Raw genomic sequence first — 18,032 nt, forward strand, 5'->3', positions numbered from 1 at the left:
CTTAGGACAGGAATGTGTAGGCTGCAAGTTATTTGCACATCTTTGTGCTTCTTGAGACAGACTGCCTAATTGGTTAAAGGCAGGTCTTTTCAGACAAAGAGCAATAACTTCTCAGTTGTTAGCATAGAGGGATCNTTGGTCCTGTGACACACAGGTTATGTTAGTGAGAAAGATAACAGACAGCAGGACCTTAGCTTCTCGAGAGTGTAAATCAGGCTACGTTGACTGTACCACCAACCTCTTACTCTAAGCCTGTCAACTGATATATTCGGGGACTCAGAGTTTTCTACAAAAGATTTCCATTTTCTGAGAAGAAGTCTGTCCATCTCCCGAAGTCTGTCCATCTCCCTGATTACGGAGATTCTTAGGTGTGTGGTTCCTCGCAGCATTCACCAGCTGAGGAACAAAGTGTCAGAGGAGCATGACATCCTCAAGAAGAAGGAGCTGGAGTCGGGGCCTAAAGCATCCCATGGCTATGGGGGTCGGTTTGGAGTGGAAAAAGACCGGATGGACAAGGTGAGTAGGAAGGGAGAGAGCTACTTTAAAGAAATAAAATAATGGAAAACAAATTGACTCAATTGTTGGTACTTTAAAATTTATCCTAAATATGATATCCATGGTGTTCATTCAGGCTTTAATGCAGAATGTTTTTGTGATGTTTGTATCTTCTTTTCTCTCCTGATCTCAATACCCAAGATATAGAAAAGAGAGTCAAGATATTAGACTGGCTGGCCTATTTTACCTCATGGTATACTGTGACCCCTTGTGACGGTTAGTTTTACTTGTCACAATCTGGAACNGCCCAAGAGAAAGCATCAATGAAGGATTGTCTAGATCAGGTTGATCTGTGGGCATGTCTGCTGAGAATTGTCTTAATTACTTTAATTGATGTGGAAAGACCCAGTCTGCTATGGATGGCACCATTCTCTAGACCTGTGTTGTATAAATGTAGGACAGTGAGTTGAACAATAAGCAAACGTGCATTCATTCTCTCTGCCCTTGATTGTAGATTTGACTGGTTTCTTCAAGGTCTTATCTTGACTTCCCCAAGATGAATAACCCTAACCTGGAATTGTAGACAAATAAAACCTTTCTCCTTTAAAGTTTCTTTTGGAATGGTGTTTTAATTATAGAAACAAAAACAAAACTAGGCCACACATAGACTGAGAAATCAGGGAGCTTTAGTGAAGAAGGAAGGATAGGCTATAGAATCATTTGTTGCCTTTAGATGCTGTGTATTCTGTCTGTATTGCAACATCTCTTATCATTTTCTTTACTGCAGCAGTTCTCAACCTGTGGGTTGCAACCCCTTTGGAGTTTACATATCACATATCCTGCATATCAGATATTTATGTTACAATTTATAATTACAAAAATTAGCAAAATTACAGTTACAAAGTAGCAACAAAAGAATTTTATGGCCCGAGGTCACCACAGCACAAGAAACTGCATTAAAAGCTTACATTGTTAGGAAGGTTGAGAACCACCGTTTACTGAACGATGCGATTATTTGTGTATGCATGATGCATGCATATGTGCACGTGTGTTGGGGGTGGGTGCAGCTGTGTGTGCACAAGGAGAGGCCACAGCAGGATGTCAAATGTCATCTTGTACAGCTCTCTACCTTAGCACCTTGAGACAGGATTTCCCACTGAGTGTGAAGCTCATTNTCTCTGCTAGGATGATTAGGAAGGGAGCTCCCAGAATTCACCTGTCTCCACCTTCTCTTCCTGGGATTAAAGGCACACGCAGCCTGGCCTAGATTTTTGATTTTGTGTGTGTGTGTGTGTGGGGGGGGGTGCTAGAGATTTCATCTTAGGTCCTCATGTTTGCAGAGCAAGGATTTTGACCTACTGAGCCCCTCCTCAGCCCCTCAGCCATTTAGTGATCTTTTATATACACATTGGAAAGTTCAGAATTCACTTCTACACTTATCCAGNCCCAGGAAAGATCCAGGACAAAGATACCTGGTTGGTGGAGGGAAAACACCAGTTGCTTGAGGTATCTAGTCAGTGCCTCTGACATGCCCTGGCTTTGCTCCGTTCTTTTGCTCCACCCTGGTCTTGTCTGAGCGCTCCTCTTCCTTCTGTTCTGGCTCTCTCCTCTCTATCTTCTGCCTTCTAGTGCACCCCTGCAGGTTTCTGAGCAATGGCTCTCTAGTGACGTTATCCTCCATCATAGGTTTCTTGGTACCACTGCCAGATTTACCAAGAATGGTACCCAGAGTGGAATTTCTTGTCTCCTGACATCCATTTGCCATCTCTCNCTATTCCTTAAGGTCATTCTGATCTTTTGCCCACTCCCCTCCTGGTTTTCCTTAGAGTGCCGTGGGCCACGAGTATGTTGCTGATGTGGAGAAACACTCATCTCAGACTGATGCCGCCAGAGGCTTTGGGGGCAAATATGGAGTTGAGAGGGACCGAGCAGACAAGGTAGGTGACAGCTTTGTTTCTCCACCATACGCCTTAAGTTATGTGGGCCTTGCCGCCACCCAGTCCTGAAGTGTTGGTCCATGCTTCTCAGGTGACAGACAGGACAGCAGAGGCCACCAGTACCTGGTAACGGTCAGATCTCATGACCTCTCTCTCTGCAGGCTTGCTGGTGCTAATGCAGGGGCTGCATGCTGAGCAGGACTCAGGTTGTAGGGCAGCTCTGGCCTAGCTCTGGGGTTCATCAGCACAGCATCAATGGTCACTCATAGGTAAAGATCATTAAACTCTGAATAAGACTTCCTTAAGGCATTAGCAGAGAGGAGAGAGAATTTCCAAAATAAGCAAATATGCCAGTCAATTGATTAGGGCTGCAATAATTTGAGAAGGTGAAGGATAACAATAATCTATGTAGCTGGAGTGTTGCTAGAGGCTCCTGCACACACAAGGGCAGTTTTCGAAAGGAAAAGACAGTACTAATCGAGTACAGGCTGATACAGAGGGAAGAGCAGGGCTGGTAGCTTTTTGATGCTTTAAATTATCCTTTATGATATCAGACTCTGAGTCCTCTTTCATGGTACAGGTTGGAGTTTTATCTGAAAGGGGAAGGGAGATGGGGAGGGCAAGCAAGAAGAGTAGGAAGGAGAGGGGCAAGGAGACAAAAAGGAGAGGTGGGGGGATCTAGGAATGGGGTGGGGAATATTCACACCTGGATAAGAAGTGATGATGATGATGATGATGACGACAATGATGATGATTGCCAGCAGTTGTTAATTAGGTAGGACTGAGTCTAAGTTTCGAAGTGCTAGGATGGAAATTATTTGGAGAAAATACAGCAAAACAAAGTCAAGAAAATTCAAAATATGCTTCGAAAGAAAGAAAAAGCCCAGAAACCATGTTTAAAGTCAATAATGTCATGTGGCATCTGTAAGGATCTATAATAAATGAGAGAGCATTTCCTGCTGAGTCTTGGTTTCTCCTGGTCTTCTTTGCCCGATCCCTTATTGTTAGTTGTTACTTTACAAGCACAAATTGCATCACCTAAGCAACCCATGTGTTCTGTAAATCAAGACTAAAGGGTGGGGAAGTAGCTCCGTTGAAAGCATGTGGTACATACTAGCACCCAGGTAGGAGCAGAGGATTAGAGACCTGCTAGCTCTCCTTCCACAGATCCATTTGTCCATCAAATAAAGAATCACAGGATGAGAACAGATGCAGCCAACCACTCATGAGATTCATTGCAGCAGAGCTAGCACACGGCACACAAAGCCAGAGCTCCCTGTATAATGAGCAGGCATGTGGCTAGAGAGGCAACATCATCTGTTCCCAAAGAGTCTGAGTTTGTAGACTTGGTAACAGACTGTGGAGCGAAGCTTGTTTCCATTTCTCTTTCTAGAACTGGTCTAGGCTTGATGCAGTTAGCAGTTATGTCATTTTAAGTAACAACAGGGACCTGACTGGGTAAGACCCTGTTGGGGACCTTTGAAATTGCAGGGAAGAAAACCCACAGACTCCACAGGGATCTCATTTTCAGTAGCCCACAGAGTCGTGGAAACTGGGAAGAAGTAGCCTCCTGGCATGGAGTTTGCCCAGCCAAAACTACCTGGTGGGTTATCTATTTATCTAAGAATTAGATTACCAACCTTCTGTCTTCCCTCAAATTCAAAGTCATCCTTGCCTACAGAGAGAATGTAAGGTCAACCTCAGATATAGGGGTGCCAGAAAAAAAGAGGAGGGGGGGAGGGAGGCAGGGAGAGTCTGAAGATGTGAAACTGACCCTTACTTAGAAACCCATAGTTACTGAGCAAATGGGGATACAGCTCCCAGGATATATTAGGTCTTGGAACCTACAAAATCAGTGTCCTAGAACCCTGTGAGGCCATGCTGAGACCAGTAAAGTTCAGAGGGAATGAGATGAGGAGCCCAGATGCACACGTAGTTCCAAGGTTGTGAGGCTCACTTAGGGGGAAAAGTACCGATTCTTCGTGTAACTCAGTGCAGATACTGTAGATACGTTGTTTATTTGTTGTATTATTCCAAATGAAGAAAGATCATGTCCCTCAATTTACTGTTGTGGTGGGTAAGATCCATTTAATATTATATCGAAGAGCCAGTGCTGAGTGACCTTAAGCAATCCTCCCAAAGCTAAACAACTACAAACCGGAAAAGCAGAATTGGATCTAGACTAGTCTAGAGTCCAGAGGCCCCGACTGACTTCTTTGTTAACACTGTTTCTACTTTAAGCCTGTGAGCCTTGTGGGGATCCCTAAAACTGCCTCTGGGACTGAGATGAAAGTAAGGCTAACCTAGAGAGGGAGCAGCAGAGCCCCTGGCTAATCATTTCTCTTTCCCTTCTCTCAGTCTGCGGTGGGCTTTGACTACAAAGGAGAAGTGGAAAAGCATGCATCTCAGAAAGGCAAGTGCCCCAGAGCCTTGGCCGCCGCTGGCCAGCTTCCCTGCCCACATCTGCTGCCTGCACCTTGTCATAGCTCCCTGCCTCCAGCTCCCCACTGGTTTGGCTACTTATCAGTTCCAATCCTGTGCAGGCTTCTTTCTCAAATTCATTCCAGGAGCTTGATCAAGTCTGTGTAATCCTTCATTTTTCTAGTTGAAGGGTAGAAGATGTATTTCCTTTTTGTAAAGAATGTATCATCTTTAAAACTTAACACACAGCTTTGACTTAAGTTTAAAATTAATCGTGTCTTTGTGAATAATATAGAAACATTTTAGCAATATTCTTTCTACCTCTATATTACTGTTGGCCAGTATATTGTTTATATCTTAGTTTTAAACCTGATCAAATATAATGGTGCTAGGCATGGTGGTATATGTCTTTACTCCTAGCATATGGGAGGGAGAGACAGGTGAGTCAAGGCCAGCCTAGTCTACATAATAATTCTAGGGCAGTTGGGGTTGCACAGAGAAACCTAGTCTCAAAAAACTCAAAATGAAACAAAGCAAAGATATATATATATATATATATATATATATATATATATATATAAAACAAAGAATATATGTATATGTATGTATATATATAAATAAAACCAATGAATGCTTAAATTTATTATATATGTATATATATATGTATATGTATATATATATGTATATGTATATGTATATATATATATATATATAAAATAAATGAATGATTAAATTGAGTAACAATGGCCACCTTCTTAGCTATTCTTCACATTTTATCATTTCTTCCTGCTGTTTCTATTTTCCTCTTGCTGAAATATGTTTCCGGATCATTACTTTAGAGACTATGAAAGAACTCTCGCCCCACCCCTCAGCACCAGCCCTTGAGCTATGTGGTTTTCATCACACTATTCCCTTTATTATTTTGAAAATATTATCTCATCATTTGGGGTCTCTCGTGTCAGCCTGGTTATCATTCTTTATATGGAATGTATCTTCCTTTTTTAAAAAATAAAAATAAAAAATAAAAGTTAAGACAGGCCTGATGGCACTGGTTTTAATCTTGGGGGCTTGGAAGACTGAGGCAAGGAAATTGCAAGATCAAGGCCAGACTGGGCTACACAGTGGATTTAAGGCCAGCATGGACAAGTTAGAGAGTCTTGCCCTCAAATTAAAGGGGGCAAGGAGTGTAGGTCAGTCACAGAGCATTTGGGTGGCCTTGACCCACCCGCCTCTGCCTTCTGAGTGCTGGGATCAGAGGTGTGCACCACCACTGCTCAGCCCAGTGTTTTTTTCTAAGACCTAACTCGGTTTTTCTAATTTTATCAATTGTTTATCTGTTCTAAAAATATATGAGGTTTTGACTCTATTATTTTGCTTCATGTACTTATACTTAATGCAGGCTTCTTCTTCTTCCTCTTCTTCTTCTTCTTCTTCTTCTTCTTCTTCTTCTTCTTCTTCTTCTTCTTCTTCTTCTTCTTCTTCTTCTTCTTCTTCTTCTTCTTCTTCAGATAAAAACCTAGACAGTTGATGTGGGCTCTCTTTTCTTTTCTTTTCTTTTCTTTCCTTTTCATGTGAAAATTCTATTTTTATTTTTAAAACTTTTTTTCCTTTTAAAGGAATTTTTTATTCTATACTTTTTTCAACTGCTCCACATCCCACACCTCCTCCCCTCCCCATCCCGTCTCCACATGGATGCCCTCACCTCCCACCTCACCTGACCTCTAAACTCCCTGGGGCTGCCAGTCTCTTGAGGGTTAGATTCATCATCTCTGAATGAACACAGACCTGGAATGTCCTCAACTGTATGTGTGTTGGGGGCCTCCTATCAGCTGGTGCATGCTGTCTGTTTGGTGGTCCAGTGTTTGAAATATCTCGGGGGTCCAGATTAATTGAGAGTGCTGGTCCTCTTACAGGATTGCCCTTCTCCTCAGCTTCTTTCAGCCTTCCCTAATTCAACAACAGGGGTCAGCTGCTTCTGTCCATTGGGACTCTCTTTCTAATACAGGTAAATCACACATTTTCACCCATAGCACAACTTAATGCTGCACTTGGCCAATTCTATGTATATTTCAACTTTGATTAAATTAAAACATTTTCTAATTTTCCTGATGAGTTTTCTCTGACATAAGTTGTTCAATAGTATGTGTGTGTGTGTGTGTGTATTTCATATATATTTCAATTCTAATGTTTCTGTTTAGTTTTTGAGAGTTGCAAACAATATATTTTGATTATACTTTTTCCCTTCTCCCATTTCCACCTGGAAATCCTTCCTTCCTCACTTTCTCGCCCACCCAATTTCATGTTCTTCTCTTTCATGAAACAAACCAACAAAACAAAACAATACCACACACACACACGTTTGCCAGATATCCTGAGCATGGGGTCTGCAGTAGACTGTGACTAGTGAGCTGAAAGAATATATTTTTGTTTCTTATGCATTGCGGAAATTTTCCATATCATTTTATTGATATTGACCTTTAATTTTATTGAGATCAGAAAATGATTTCCAGAATTTCAGTCTTTTGAAATATATTAAGGGTTAGCACATGGCTGTGTGTGTGTGTGTGTGTGTGTGTGTGTGTGAGCATTCTATGTGCATAGAGTCAAAGAGTATCTTGTATAGTTTGGGATGCAGTGTTCTTTTATTTTTTACTATTTTTTTATTTTTTATTATTTTTTTATTTTTTATTATTATTATTATTTTTTTTATTTATTTTTTTTTGGTTTTTTTCGAGACAGGGTTTCTCTGTATAGCCCTGGCTGTCCTGGAACTCACTTTGTAGACCAGGCTGGCCGCGAACTCAGAAATCCGCCTGCCTCTGCCTCCTGAGTGCTGGGATTAAAGGCGTGCGCCACCACGCCTGGCCCGATAGAGTGTTCTTAAGAGCCAGGTTTATTTAGATCTTATATGACTTAATTGATGATTCTTCTTGTCCCATGGGTTTAATTTTTCAACACTGGCTGTATCTATTTGTCTTACTGTTTCTACTGGGCTTTCCTTCGTGAGTTTTGGTGCTGTTACTAGATTTGATGCCAGTCTACTTATTCCTGGTGGATGGAGCTTTTCCTTATAGAGCTTCACAGTGTTCCCTTTGCCTTTTGGGATACTCTCTCTCTTGAAGTCTACTTCATGTTGTATTCATGTTACCTTTCATAGGCTGTTCTTCCTACATATATACTTTCTTTGTGTATGAATGCACAAGCATGTACTTGCTCATGTATGTAGAAGCCAAAGGTCAGTGTTGGGTGTATTCTTGATTGTTGTCCAACTTAACTCTTGAGGCTGGGTCTCTCTTAAACCTGGAGGTTATGTATATGACAACACCAGCACTCAGGCATCCTGTCTCTGCCTCTCCAGCTTTAGAACCCAGGCACACACTATCACACTATCTATCACATGTAGTTTTGTACCCAGCGCTTGGGACCCAAACCGAGGTCCTCATAGTTGCATGGCATTGTACTGACTGACTCATCTTCCAGCACCCTCCATGTGTGTATTTCCTGAGATCAGCATTTAAGTTAATATCTTAGCTTAGAGTTCCTGAGTCCTATAATTGAAAACAAAATTACATTCCACAATTGAACACAGGACTAGAACTCCAAATGTTACTTGTAAAATGTCCCCTTGTCAAGTTCTGAACAGGCTATAAGACCCCTGGCATTTCCTGTACCTCCTTTTCAGCTCCCATACCCCTCTCTCCCACTCTTGTATAGAGTTTATATCAACAGATCTTAGGTCCTAACCCCTACTCCTTACATTTCGTCTTTAAAGCTCTTAGGGTTTCTGTGACTGCTGCTCACATTTACCCACACACATACATAGCTCTGCCTCTCTTATTTCTTCCCGGAGCAAGGATTCATTCCTCTTCCTTTCTCCTCCTCTTCTTCCTCTTCCCCTTCTCTTCTTCTTCTTCCTCCTTTCTGAATTTCACTACTTAAAAAATTATTGTATTTGGCTGAGATTTCTCTGTTTCCATGCGAGTGAAGAAACAGCACACACTGCATATGCCTGCCTTTTGTCGCAGAGATCTCCCACACGCTCTATATGTGTGAGAGATCTCTGCGTGCCTTGAAGGAGGGAAAATATTGTGACGCTCATTTGGGATGGAAGTGAGGATGCTGTATGTGTTAAATTAGCTCACCTGTATGTTAAAGCAGCTCACCTCTACCCAAGCGTGGGAGCCCTTCCCTGGCCTATCACTCTGCACTCCTTCCTTCAGACTTCTCTCTCTCTAGCATTTTCCAGTAGGCCAAGGCTGGCCTCTCAGGCCTTTCCTGTCTATTGCAGATTACTCTCATGGCTTTGGTGGCCGCTACGGGGTAGAGAAGGATAAACGGGACAAAGCAGCTCTAGGATACGACTACAAAGGAGAGACGGAGAAGCACGAGTCTCAGCGAGGTAAATCGGATTGGGAGGAAGGAGGTCACGAGGTCGCACAGGCCCCTCTTTCCTTCTGCTTTGGAAGCCGACCCAGGGTCCCAGAATAGAGGCAGATGAATAGAATAGGGGCGTGAGGGGCCTCAACAGTGGTGGGATGCACGGTGGGACTGGGAGTGGAGCAGAGAAGGAGCAAGAACGAAGAGTACTGTGGAAGGAATGTAGCCAGGCCGGGTGATGGGCCGAGGTGGCTTGGTGTAAGTCTCATGGGCCAGTCAGCCTCAGGGAGGCCCGAGAACTTTCTCCTGGGACACAGCAGGAACACCTGAATGGCTCACCTTGTGTTCCTGTTTATTTCCTTGTATTTTGCCTTGGCAGCCATGACTTTTTGTAATGTGTCTGTCTCTTTCCATTTCTCTTTCTTTTCTCTCCTGACAGCCATACCCTGACCCATTTTATTTTCTTCCCATCATCCATCTCTCTCTCTCTCTCTCTCTCTCTCTCTCTCTCTCTCTCTCTCTCTCTCTCTGACTTCTGACATTTCTTCCTCTTTCTCTGCCACCTCTATATTCTTGTCTTCCAATCCTTGCTGCTCCCTCTCCCCACCGTTTCCCAGCCTTCTAATCTCCCGTTTTCACTCTCAGAATTTTCTTCCCCACAGATTATGCTAAGGGCTTTGGTGGCCAGTATGGAATCCAGAAAGACAGAGTGGATAAGGTAAGCCCAGGACACCATGGTCTCAAGGGTGTCTCTACGGTAAAGTGGGGGGAAGAGAGAAGCCAGAAGCAAAATGGCACTCTTGGACCTGGGTCCAGAGCTTGGTGTTCAACACCTAGGGAACACGAATTCCACACCCCGAGGTTTAAGTGAGAAGAGTGTAGGGTGGCCGAGAGGAAAGGTAGACACTAGGGAAATCAGACACACCATTTCAGGATTTTCTTAATCCTGTCTTAAGTCTCTCCCTGCTTCACACCACTGCCCTGTGTGTCCACCAGTTTCTCTTCCTGCATAAGCAAGGACCTTGCTTCATTCTAGGTAACTAGGCTCAGAAACATGAGATTCTAAGGGGAGCTGAGCCCACTGGTAAAGTTCTTTACCCTTCTCTCTTCCAAGAGACAATATTGAAGCCCCAGTTCAACTGTTGCTTACCACATGGCTACAGGTGCTTCCCAGGGTGGCCCTAGACACAAGTTCTTCTAATGGGTCACTGCTCCCTTGCTTCCTCACACTATGAACACTGTTGTGCTTGCAGAGTGCTGTCGGCTTCAATGAAATGGAGGCCCCAACCACGGCGTATAAGAAGACAACACCCATAGAAGCTGGTCAGTCTTCATGGCTCCCTTCTCTGTGCCCTTCAGCCTCCTTTCTCTTCTGGCTTCCTCTCCTTCCAGACTATCCCTTGTGTGACCTTACTACTGAGATTAGCCAAGGAAGATAAGCTCCCTGCTCTCACCATTCCAGATCCTGTCTCCTAGAAGAGTCAGACCAACTGGTTGGCAAGGGGGGTGGCATTAGGGAAAAAAAAACAAAACTGAGGATTAGAGACACAGAGGGAAGAGAGAGGAAATGCCTGAGAAAGGCAGATAGAATAGACAGACCCTTGAGATGGGGCATAGGATGGTGGTGGGTAGAGACACATGGATAAAGACAGTTTCAAGGACTCATAATTTTGAAAAGACTCGTGGTCTTTCATCACATGAAATCTGGGCTTCAGTGCCCTTGGATCCCCAGACCCTATGGCTCTCTCGCTACCTCTGTACCTTCCCCTCCACAAGTCACCTCCTCATGTTCTCTCTTCCTATATATTTAACAGATCTCTCTCATTTCTACAAGTACCATCCCCTCTCTCTCCACTCATGATCCGGGACACCGTTAATTTTCCTCGTCTGTGTCTGCAGCTTCCAGTGGTGCCCGTGGGCTGAAGGCAAAATTTGAGTCCATGGCTGAGGAGAAGAGGAAACGAGAGGAAGAAGAGAAGGCACAGCAGATGGCGAGGCAACAACAGGAGCGAAAAGCTGTGGTAAAGATGAGCCGAGAAGCCCAGCAGCCATCCGTGCCTGTGGAAGAGCCAGCAGCACCAGCCCAGTTGCCCAAGAAGATCTCCTCAGAGGTGTGTGCCTGGTGATTGAGGGTCCAAGATCTCTTTCCCAGACAGGTGTCTCAGAGGCCCAAGTTATAAGCATAGATAGATAGATAGATAGATAGATAGATAGATAGATAGATAGATAGATAGATAGAGAGATAGAGAGATAGAGAGATAGAGAGATAGATAGAGAAAATGTATTTCTTTTTTCCTTTTTTATTAAACTAATAAAATTTAAAGTATACAACTCAGTATTGACATTATTTAAGTCATCAAAAATAATTTATAATAGTTAAATGCCTCTTAAGTATACATGATATCTTCTGAAGCTAAAAGTAATATGCACTCAATCAGTTTTTAAAATCTATTTGGAACATTAAACATAATAGAAGTAGAAGAAAATCTCTTTTGTAGTCCTCTATGAAAGGGAATTGTGAAAGGTTCCTGATTAGACAGAAACTGTTTCATCTACAAGGGAGAATACACAGTGTAACTGTGGCTTCATAGAATGAATTGGGTTGTGCTCCTTCCATTTCTATTTTGTGGAATAGTTTGAAGAGTATTGGTATTAGGTCTTCTTTGAAGGTCTGATAGAATTCTGCACTAAACCCATCTGGTCCTGGGCTTTTTTTGGGGGGGTTGGAGACTTTTAATGACTGCTTCTATTTCTTTAGGGTTTATGGGACTACTTAGATGGTTTATCTGAACCTAACTTTGGTATTTGGTGTCTGTCTAGAAAATTGTGCATTTCATCCAGATTTTCCAGTTGTGTTGAATATAGGCTTTTGTAGTAGAATCTAATGATTTTTTAAAATTACTTCCGTTTCTGTTGTTATATATCCCTTTCATTTCTGATTTTGTTAATTTGGATACTGTCTCTGTGCCCTCTGGTTAGTCTGGCTAAGGGTTCATCTATCTTGTTGATTTTCTCAAAGAACAAGCTCCTGGTTTTGTTGATTCTTTGTATAGTTCTTTTTGTTCCACTTGGTTGATTTCAGCCCTGAGTTTGATTATTTCCTGCCGTCTACTCCTCTTGGGTGAATTTGCTTCTTTTTGTTCTGGAGCTTTCAAATCTACTGTTAAGCTGCTAGTGTATGCTCTCTCCAGTTTCTTTATGGAGGCACTCAGAGCTGAGTTTTCCTCTTAGCACTGCTTTCACTCTGTCCGATAAGTTTGAGTATGTTGCGCCTTCATGTTCATTAAATTCTAAAACGACTTTAATTTCTTCATTTCTTCTTTGACTAAGTTATCATTGAGTAGGGTGTTGTTCAGCTTCCATGTGTATGTGGACTTTCTGTTGTTTCTGTTGCTATTGAAACCAGCCTTAGTCTGTGGTGATCTGATAGGATGAATGGGATAATTTCAATCTTCTTGTATCTGTTGAGGCCTGTTTTGTGACCGATTATATGGTCAGTTTTTGAAAAGGTACCATGAGGTGCTACAAAGAAGGCATATTCTTTTGTTCATATTCTTTTGTTTAGGATGAAATGTCCTATAGATATCTGTTAAATCCATTTGGTCCATAAATTCTGTTAGTTTCAATGTGTCTCTGTTCAGTTTCTGTTTTCATGATCTGTCCATGGTTGACAGTGGGGTATTGAATTCTCCCACTATTACCGTATGAGGAGCAATGTGTGCTTTGAGCTTTAGTAAAGTTTCTTTTATGAATGTGGGTGCCCTTGCATTTAGAGCATAGATGTTCAGAGATGAGAGTTCTTCTTGGTAGATTTTTCCTTTGATGAGTATGAAGTGTCCTTCCTTATCCTTTTTGATAACTTTTGGTTGAAAGTTGATTTTATTTGATATTAGAATGGCTATTCTATCTTGTTTCTTGGGACCATTTGCTGGGAAAATTGTTTTCCAGTCCTTTACTCTGAGGTAGTGTCTTTGACACTGAGGTGCATTTCCTGTATACAGTGAAATGCTGAGTATTGTTTATGTATCCAGTCTGTTTTTCTATATTTTTTAATTGGGGAATTAAGTCCATTGATGTTAAGAGATATTAAGGAATAGTGATTGTTGCTTCCTGTTATTTTTGATGTTATTTTTATGTTTGTGTGGCTATCTTCTTTGGGGGTTGTTGAAAGATTACTTTCTTGCTTTTTCTAGGGTGTAGTTTCCCTCATTGTGTTGGCATTTTCCATCTATTATTCTTTGTAGTGCTGGATTTGGGGAAAGATATTGTGTAAATTTGTTTTTGTCATGAAATATCTTGGTTTCTTCATCTATGGTAATTGAGAGTTTTGCTGGGTATAGTAGCCTGGGCTGGCATTTGTGTTCTCTTAGGGTCTGTATCACATCTGCCCAGGATCTTCTAGCTTTCATAGTCTCTGGTGAGAAGTCTGGTGTAATTCTGATAGGTCTACCTTTATATGTTACTTGACCTTTTTCCCTTACTGTTTTTAATATTCTTTCTTTGTTTTGTGCATTTTGTGTTTTGACTATTATGTGACAGGAAGAATTTCTTTTCTGGTCCAATCTACTTGGAGTTCTGTAGGCTTCTTGTATGTTTATGGGCATCTCTTTCTTTAGGTTAGGGAAGTTTTCTTCTATAATTTTGTTGAAGATATCTACTGGCCCTTTACTGCTTGTGGACGTTGTACATCGTGGTGCGGAGCCTAGTGCGCACCACGATGTACAACGTCCACAAGCAGCTGGGAGACCAGCTCTCTCCCAATGGTATTTGGGTATGGAGCACTGTGGCACAGGATCAACTATGGATGCACATGGAAACCATATATATTTCTTATTGAATAGAGTCTGTTATACTTGTCTTTGCAAAGATTCAGTATGTGTAATTTGTCCCATGTAGCAGAAAGTCAAGAAAAAACAACAAAGCCACTAAGATTTATAGACTCTACCTGTTTGAGTTTAAGATGACAGATCATAGCTGCAACAGGTAGTCTTTGCTGCACCAACTAAAGATAAAGGCTCCATCACCTTCAGTGTGGTACCCATCTTGAGGGATGTGTTGTACTGGACTAGCCAAATGGATGGGTGGTTCTTGGTAAGTATAAGAGAGAAAATGGCAGGTAGTTAGTGTAGCAATGTCTCCTTCTTCAGGTCTGGCCTCCAGCAGAGAGTCACCTACCACCAGAGTCTGAGCCTGTGAGAAGCAGAAGGGAATACCCTGTGCCCTCTCTGCCCACAAGACAGTCTCCACTGCAGAATCACTTGGAGGTAAGCAGAACTCCAGAGATTCTCTGTCCCCACCTCATCTTCGCTCCTCTTAGGAAGAAGGGATGTATAGGGTTGGTCAACCACCTTGATTTGTGTGCTCTGGTTTTAGCACTGGAGTCCAGCATTCTGGAATCTCCCCAGTCCTGGGCAAACCTGGGCAGCTGCTTCCCCTAGCTGTGGTCTCCCAACAGTGTTCTTTTGGTTCGATGTTCTCCTGGTTTTCCTAAGACTCTGTGTTGCTTTTCATGCACGCCTCTCCTTCCCCTCACACCTGGATCTCCCTCCTGTCATTTCTGGGTGGGTGCTTTGAGAGGGGTAGTGTTTTAGGAGTCTGGGAAATGAAGAACAGACTACTCCCAAGGAAAGGCTTCTAAATGGCAGGGAAGAGGTTGTTGGTGAGGGTGTTAGCAACCTCATTAAACCATCACTGAATCCTCCTGGTCCACTCACCTCTCCTCAGGACAACGAGGAGCCCCCAGCTCTGCCCCCTAGGACCCCAGAAGGCCTCCAGGTGGTGGAAGAGCCAGTGTACGAAGCAGCACCTGAGCCAGAGCCAGAGCCGGAGCCAGAGCCAGAGCCTGACTATGAGGATGTTGGGGAGTTAGATCGGCAGGATGAGGATGCAGAGGGAGACTATGAGGATGTGCTGGAGCCCGAGGGCACACCTTCTCTGTCCTACCAGACTGGTGAGTGGGGTGAATGGGGAGGGGGGAAAGCAGCTCCCAAGTTTGGTTAGTTCGGGGGCAGCAGAGAAAGGGGAGGAGTCTCCCCTCTGTCTGTTTGCCTTCTCCATGTTGATGTTTACATTTCTCATTATTCAGGACCCTCAGCTGGGGCTGGTGATGCTGGGATCTCTGCTATAGCCCTGTATGATTACCAAGGAGGTAAGTTTGAAGCCACCTGAAGGGCCTAGTACACCTGGCTATGAAGGAGAAGGTGTGGGTTCTGAGGGTCCAGGTCTGTTTCCTTCCCTAAGGCTTAGAGTGGGCACAGAGGAATTCCCGTCTGACCATCCTAATGTTTCCTTAACTTCCTCCCCAGAGGGAAGCGATGAGCTTTCCTTTGACCCAGATGATGTCATCACTGACATTGAGATGGTGGATGAAGGCTGGTGGCGGGGCCAATGTCGTGGCCACTTTGGACTCTTTCCTGCAAACTATGTCAAGCTCCTCTAATGACCAGCCCACTGCCTTCCAACTCCCCGCATTCGAAGCTGCTCTGTCTCCCTCTTCCCACTCCATGGTACTGCTGCAAGGACCTGACTGAACATCATGGGATGCCTGAAGTTCTGGCAGTCTGTCTCCTGCCTCTTTAAGAGCTTTAGGTGGAACCGCTCGAGGTGGGGTTGGGGGTGGGAGTGGGGGTGGGGGTGGGGATCCCTCTGTCCCTCTGTGTCCACTCTTCCCTGAGGTAGCTCATGAAATCATCTTGTGGTCCTGCCTCCTTCAGTCACACCCCAGCTCTGCCGACCTTGCTCTAGAGTGCTGTGATTCCCTTGCCCCCACCCTGGGTGCCTGCCTAGAGGGAAGGCTCTCACAGGGCTGCCTGATTCGCCTTGTGCTTTTGCTCATGTTTCTTCCCTTAGCAGACAAATTGGAACTGCCCTTCTGTTTAGTCCAAAAACGGAAAATAAAGAGAGACTGTGGCTAAGCTTCGTAATGGGTTACTGGTGTTTCCAGTGCCGGGCTCTCTGGCCCTGACTCTCCATCCTTCTCCCACTTGCACCCAGCAAACTCCCCCTCTAGGCTGGCTTATCACTGCCCAAAACCTGTGCTGTGGAGGTCAGGAGCTGGGCCTTTTTATTTGTCTGTACCTTGGCCCCAGTCCTAAACAGACAAACCTGTTGCCTAGTTAAGGTTTTTAGTGCTATGATAAAGTACATGACCAAAAGCAGCTCGGGGAGGATAGGGTTTATTTCAGCCTACAACTGTTAGGTCATGCTCCATCACCCAGGGAAGCCAGGGCAGGGATTCAGAGCAAGAACCTAGAGGCAGAAACTGAAGCAGGAGCCAGGGAGGAGTGTTGGTTACTGGCTTGCTCAACCTTCTTTCTTATATATCCAGAACCACCCACAGTGGGCCGGCCTCCCCGCATCAACCACTAATTTAAAAAATGCCCTACAGAATTGCCTACGGGGCATTTTTTGGAGGCATTTTCTCAACTAAGATCCCTTCTTCCCAGATATGTCTAGGTTTGTGTCAAGTTGATAAAACCAACCAGCATACCTGTGAATGGCAGAAATGTGGAATAACAGGGTCAGGTGATATCCAGATTAAGGCAGTTCAGCCTCTGCTGGCTTTAGCAGTTGTATGAGGTTAGCTTCCTGCCTGGGAAAACCAGACTTTTTATATACTTGGTGTGTGTGTGTGTGTGTGTGTGTGTGTGTGTGTGTGTGTGTGTATGTGTGTATGGTGTGCGTGCAGTGCACTTGTATGTTCAGGCGTGTGTGTGTTGGCTAGAGTGCAGTGTTAGCTGTCAGTCTTTAGGAATATAATCTGCCACTTGTTAAACAGGATTTGTTTTGACCTGGAGCTCATCAGTTAGGCTTTGCTGGTCAGGGATCCCCAGGGATCCTCCTGTCTCTGCCTCCTCAGCATTGAGATTATCAGCAAAAGCTGCCACGTCTGCCATTTTACAAGGGTTCAGGAGATCCAAATCAGGCCCACCTGCTTGCCAGGCAAGCACTTGGCTAACTGAGCCACCTCCCTGATACCCTGGCAGATGGTCATTCTCTAGGAAGAAGCACAGATTAGAAGGTTGGAAGTAGGAAGGGAAGGTTCCCTGCCCCTCTCTGCAAAAGACTAACACCAAAGGAGAACAGATCCAAGTGGGTTAAGAGTGACTAGTGGCTTTAGGAGGGCAAAGATCCCTGATACCAGGACAACTGGATCCCATGTCCAGAAAAGGGTAGTACAGCTTGAGGTGGCAGAGCCCTGTGGCCTCCCTGCCTCTCTGCTGCTCCTGGCTCCTGTAACTGAGTCCAGGGTTCGTTTCCACGGTCTGTAGTTCTCTCTCTCTCTCTTTCTAATAGACCCCGAGAGGCTGGGAGAACCACATTCCACTGTGTGGGGAGAACCAGATTCCCAATGCACAGAGCCCAGCGAGACCCGGAGAGCTCGCTTCCCTTTTGCCAACCTCATTGTTTAGCTGTTTTCAGTTACTCATCCTCACTGAGCAAAGTCTTAGAGAACACTCTAGGTACACTTCTAAAAAAAAAAAGATGACTCACACAAAAAAAGTGGTGGTGAAACCCAAACCAGACTGTGAAGATCAGGAATAAATAATAGCACTGTGTTAGCAAACGCGAGGGGTGCAGCAGAGAGCGAGCACGCTTGCAGAACGGGCGTGCTCTGCTGCCCTTGCAAGAGCACTAGCTTCACCTGCACCACCTTCTTCATCTGCACACCTTCATCTGCACCAGCTTCCTCATCTGCACCAGCTTCCTCATCTGCACCAGCTTCTTCGTCTGCACCACTTCTTCATCTGCACCAGCTTCTTCATCTGCACCAGCTTCTTCATCTGCACCAGCTTCTTCATC

At 44.1% G+C, this 18,032-nt stretch overlaps 1 protein-coding gene across 1 annotated transcript in view; it reads left to right on the forward strand.

Annotated features, from left to right (window-relative positions):
- Window positions 1-15,833, forward strand: part of Hcls1 (hematopoietic cell-specific Lyn substrate 1) — a 34,405-nt gene extending 18,572 nt beyond the window's left edge. The window contains exons 3-13 of the mRNA XM_029544333.1: window positions 387-516; window positions 2,322-2,432; window positions 4,791-4,845; window positions 9,142-9,252; window positions 9,893-9,948; window positions 10,484-10,553; window positions 11,130-11,341; window positions 14,378-14,494; window positions 14,955-15,180; window positions 15,316-15,378; window positions 15,536-15,833. Coding sequence (XP_029400193.1) covers window positions 387-516; window positions 2,322-2,432; window positions 4,791-4,845; window positions 9,142-9,252; window positions 9,893-9,948; window positions 10,484-10,553; window positions 11,130-11,341; window positions 14,378-14,494; window positions 14,955-15,180; window positions 15,316-15,378; window positions 15,536-15,669 — 1,285 coding nt within the window. The 3' untranslated portion in view covers window positions 15,670-15,833. The remainder of the gene's footprint in view (window positions 1-386; window positions 517-2,321; window positions 2,433-4,790; window positions 4,846-9,141; window positions 9,253-9,892; window positions 9,949-10,483; window positions 10,554-11,129; window positions 11,342-14,377; window positions 14,495-14,954; window positions 15,181-15,315; window positions 15,379-15,535) is intronic.
- Window positions 15,834-18,032: the final 2,199 nt, after the last annotated feature.

This window comes from Mus pahari, chromosome 12 (assembly GCF_900095145.1).
Source record: "Mus pahari chromosome 12, PAHARI_EIJ_v1.1, whole genome shotgun sequence".
NCBI classification, from domain to species: domain Eukaryota; kingdom Metazoa; phylum Chordata; class Mammalia; order Rodentia; family Muridae; genus Mus; species Mus pahari.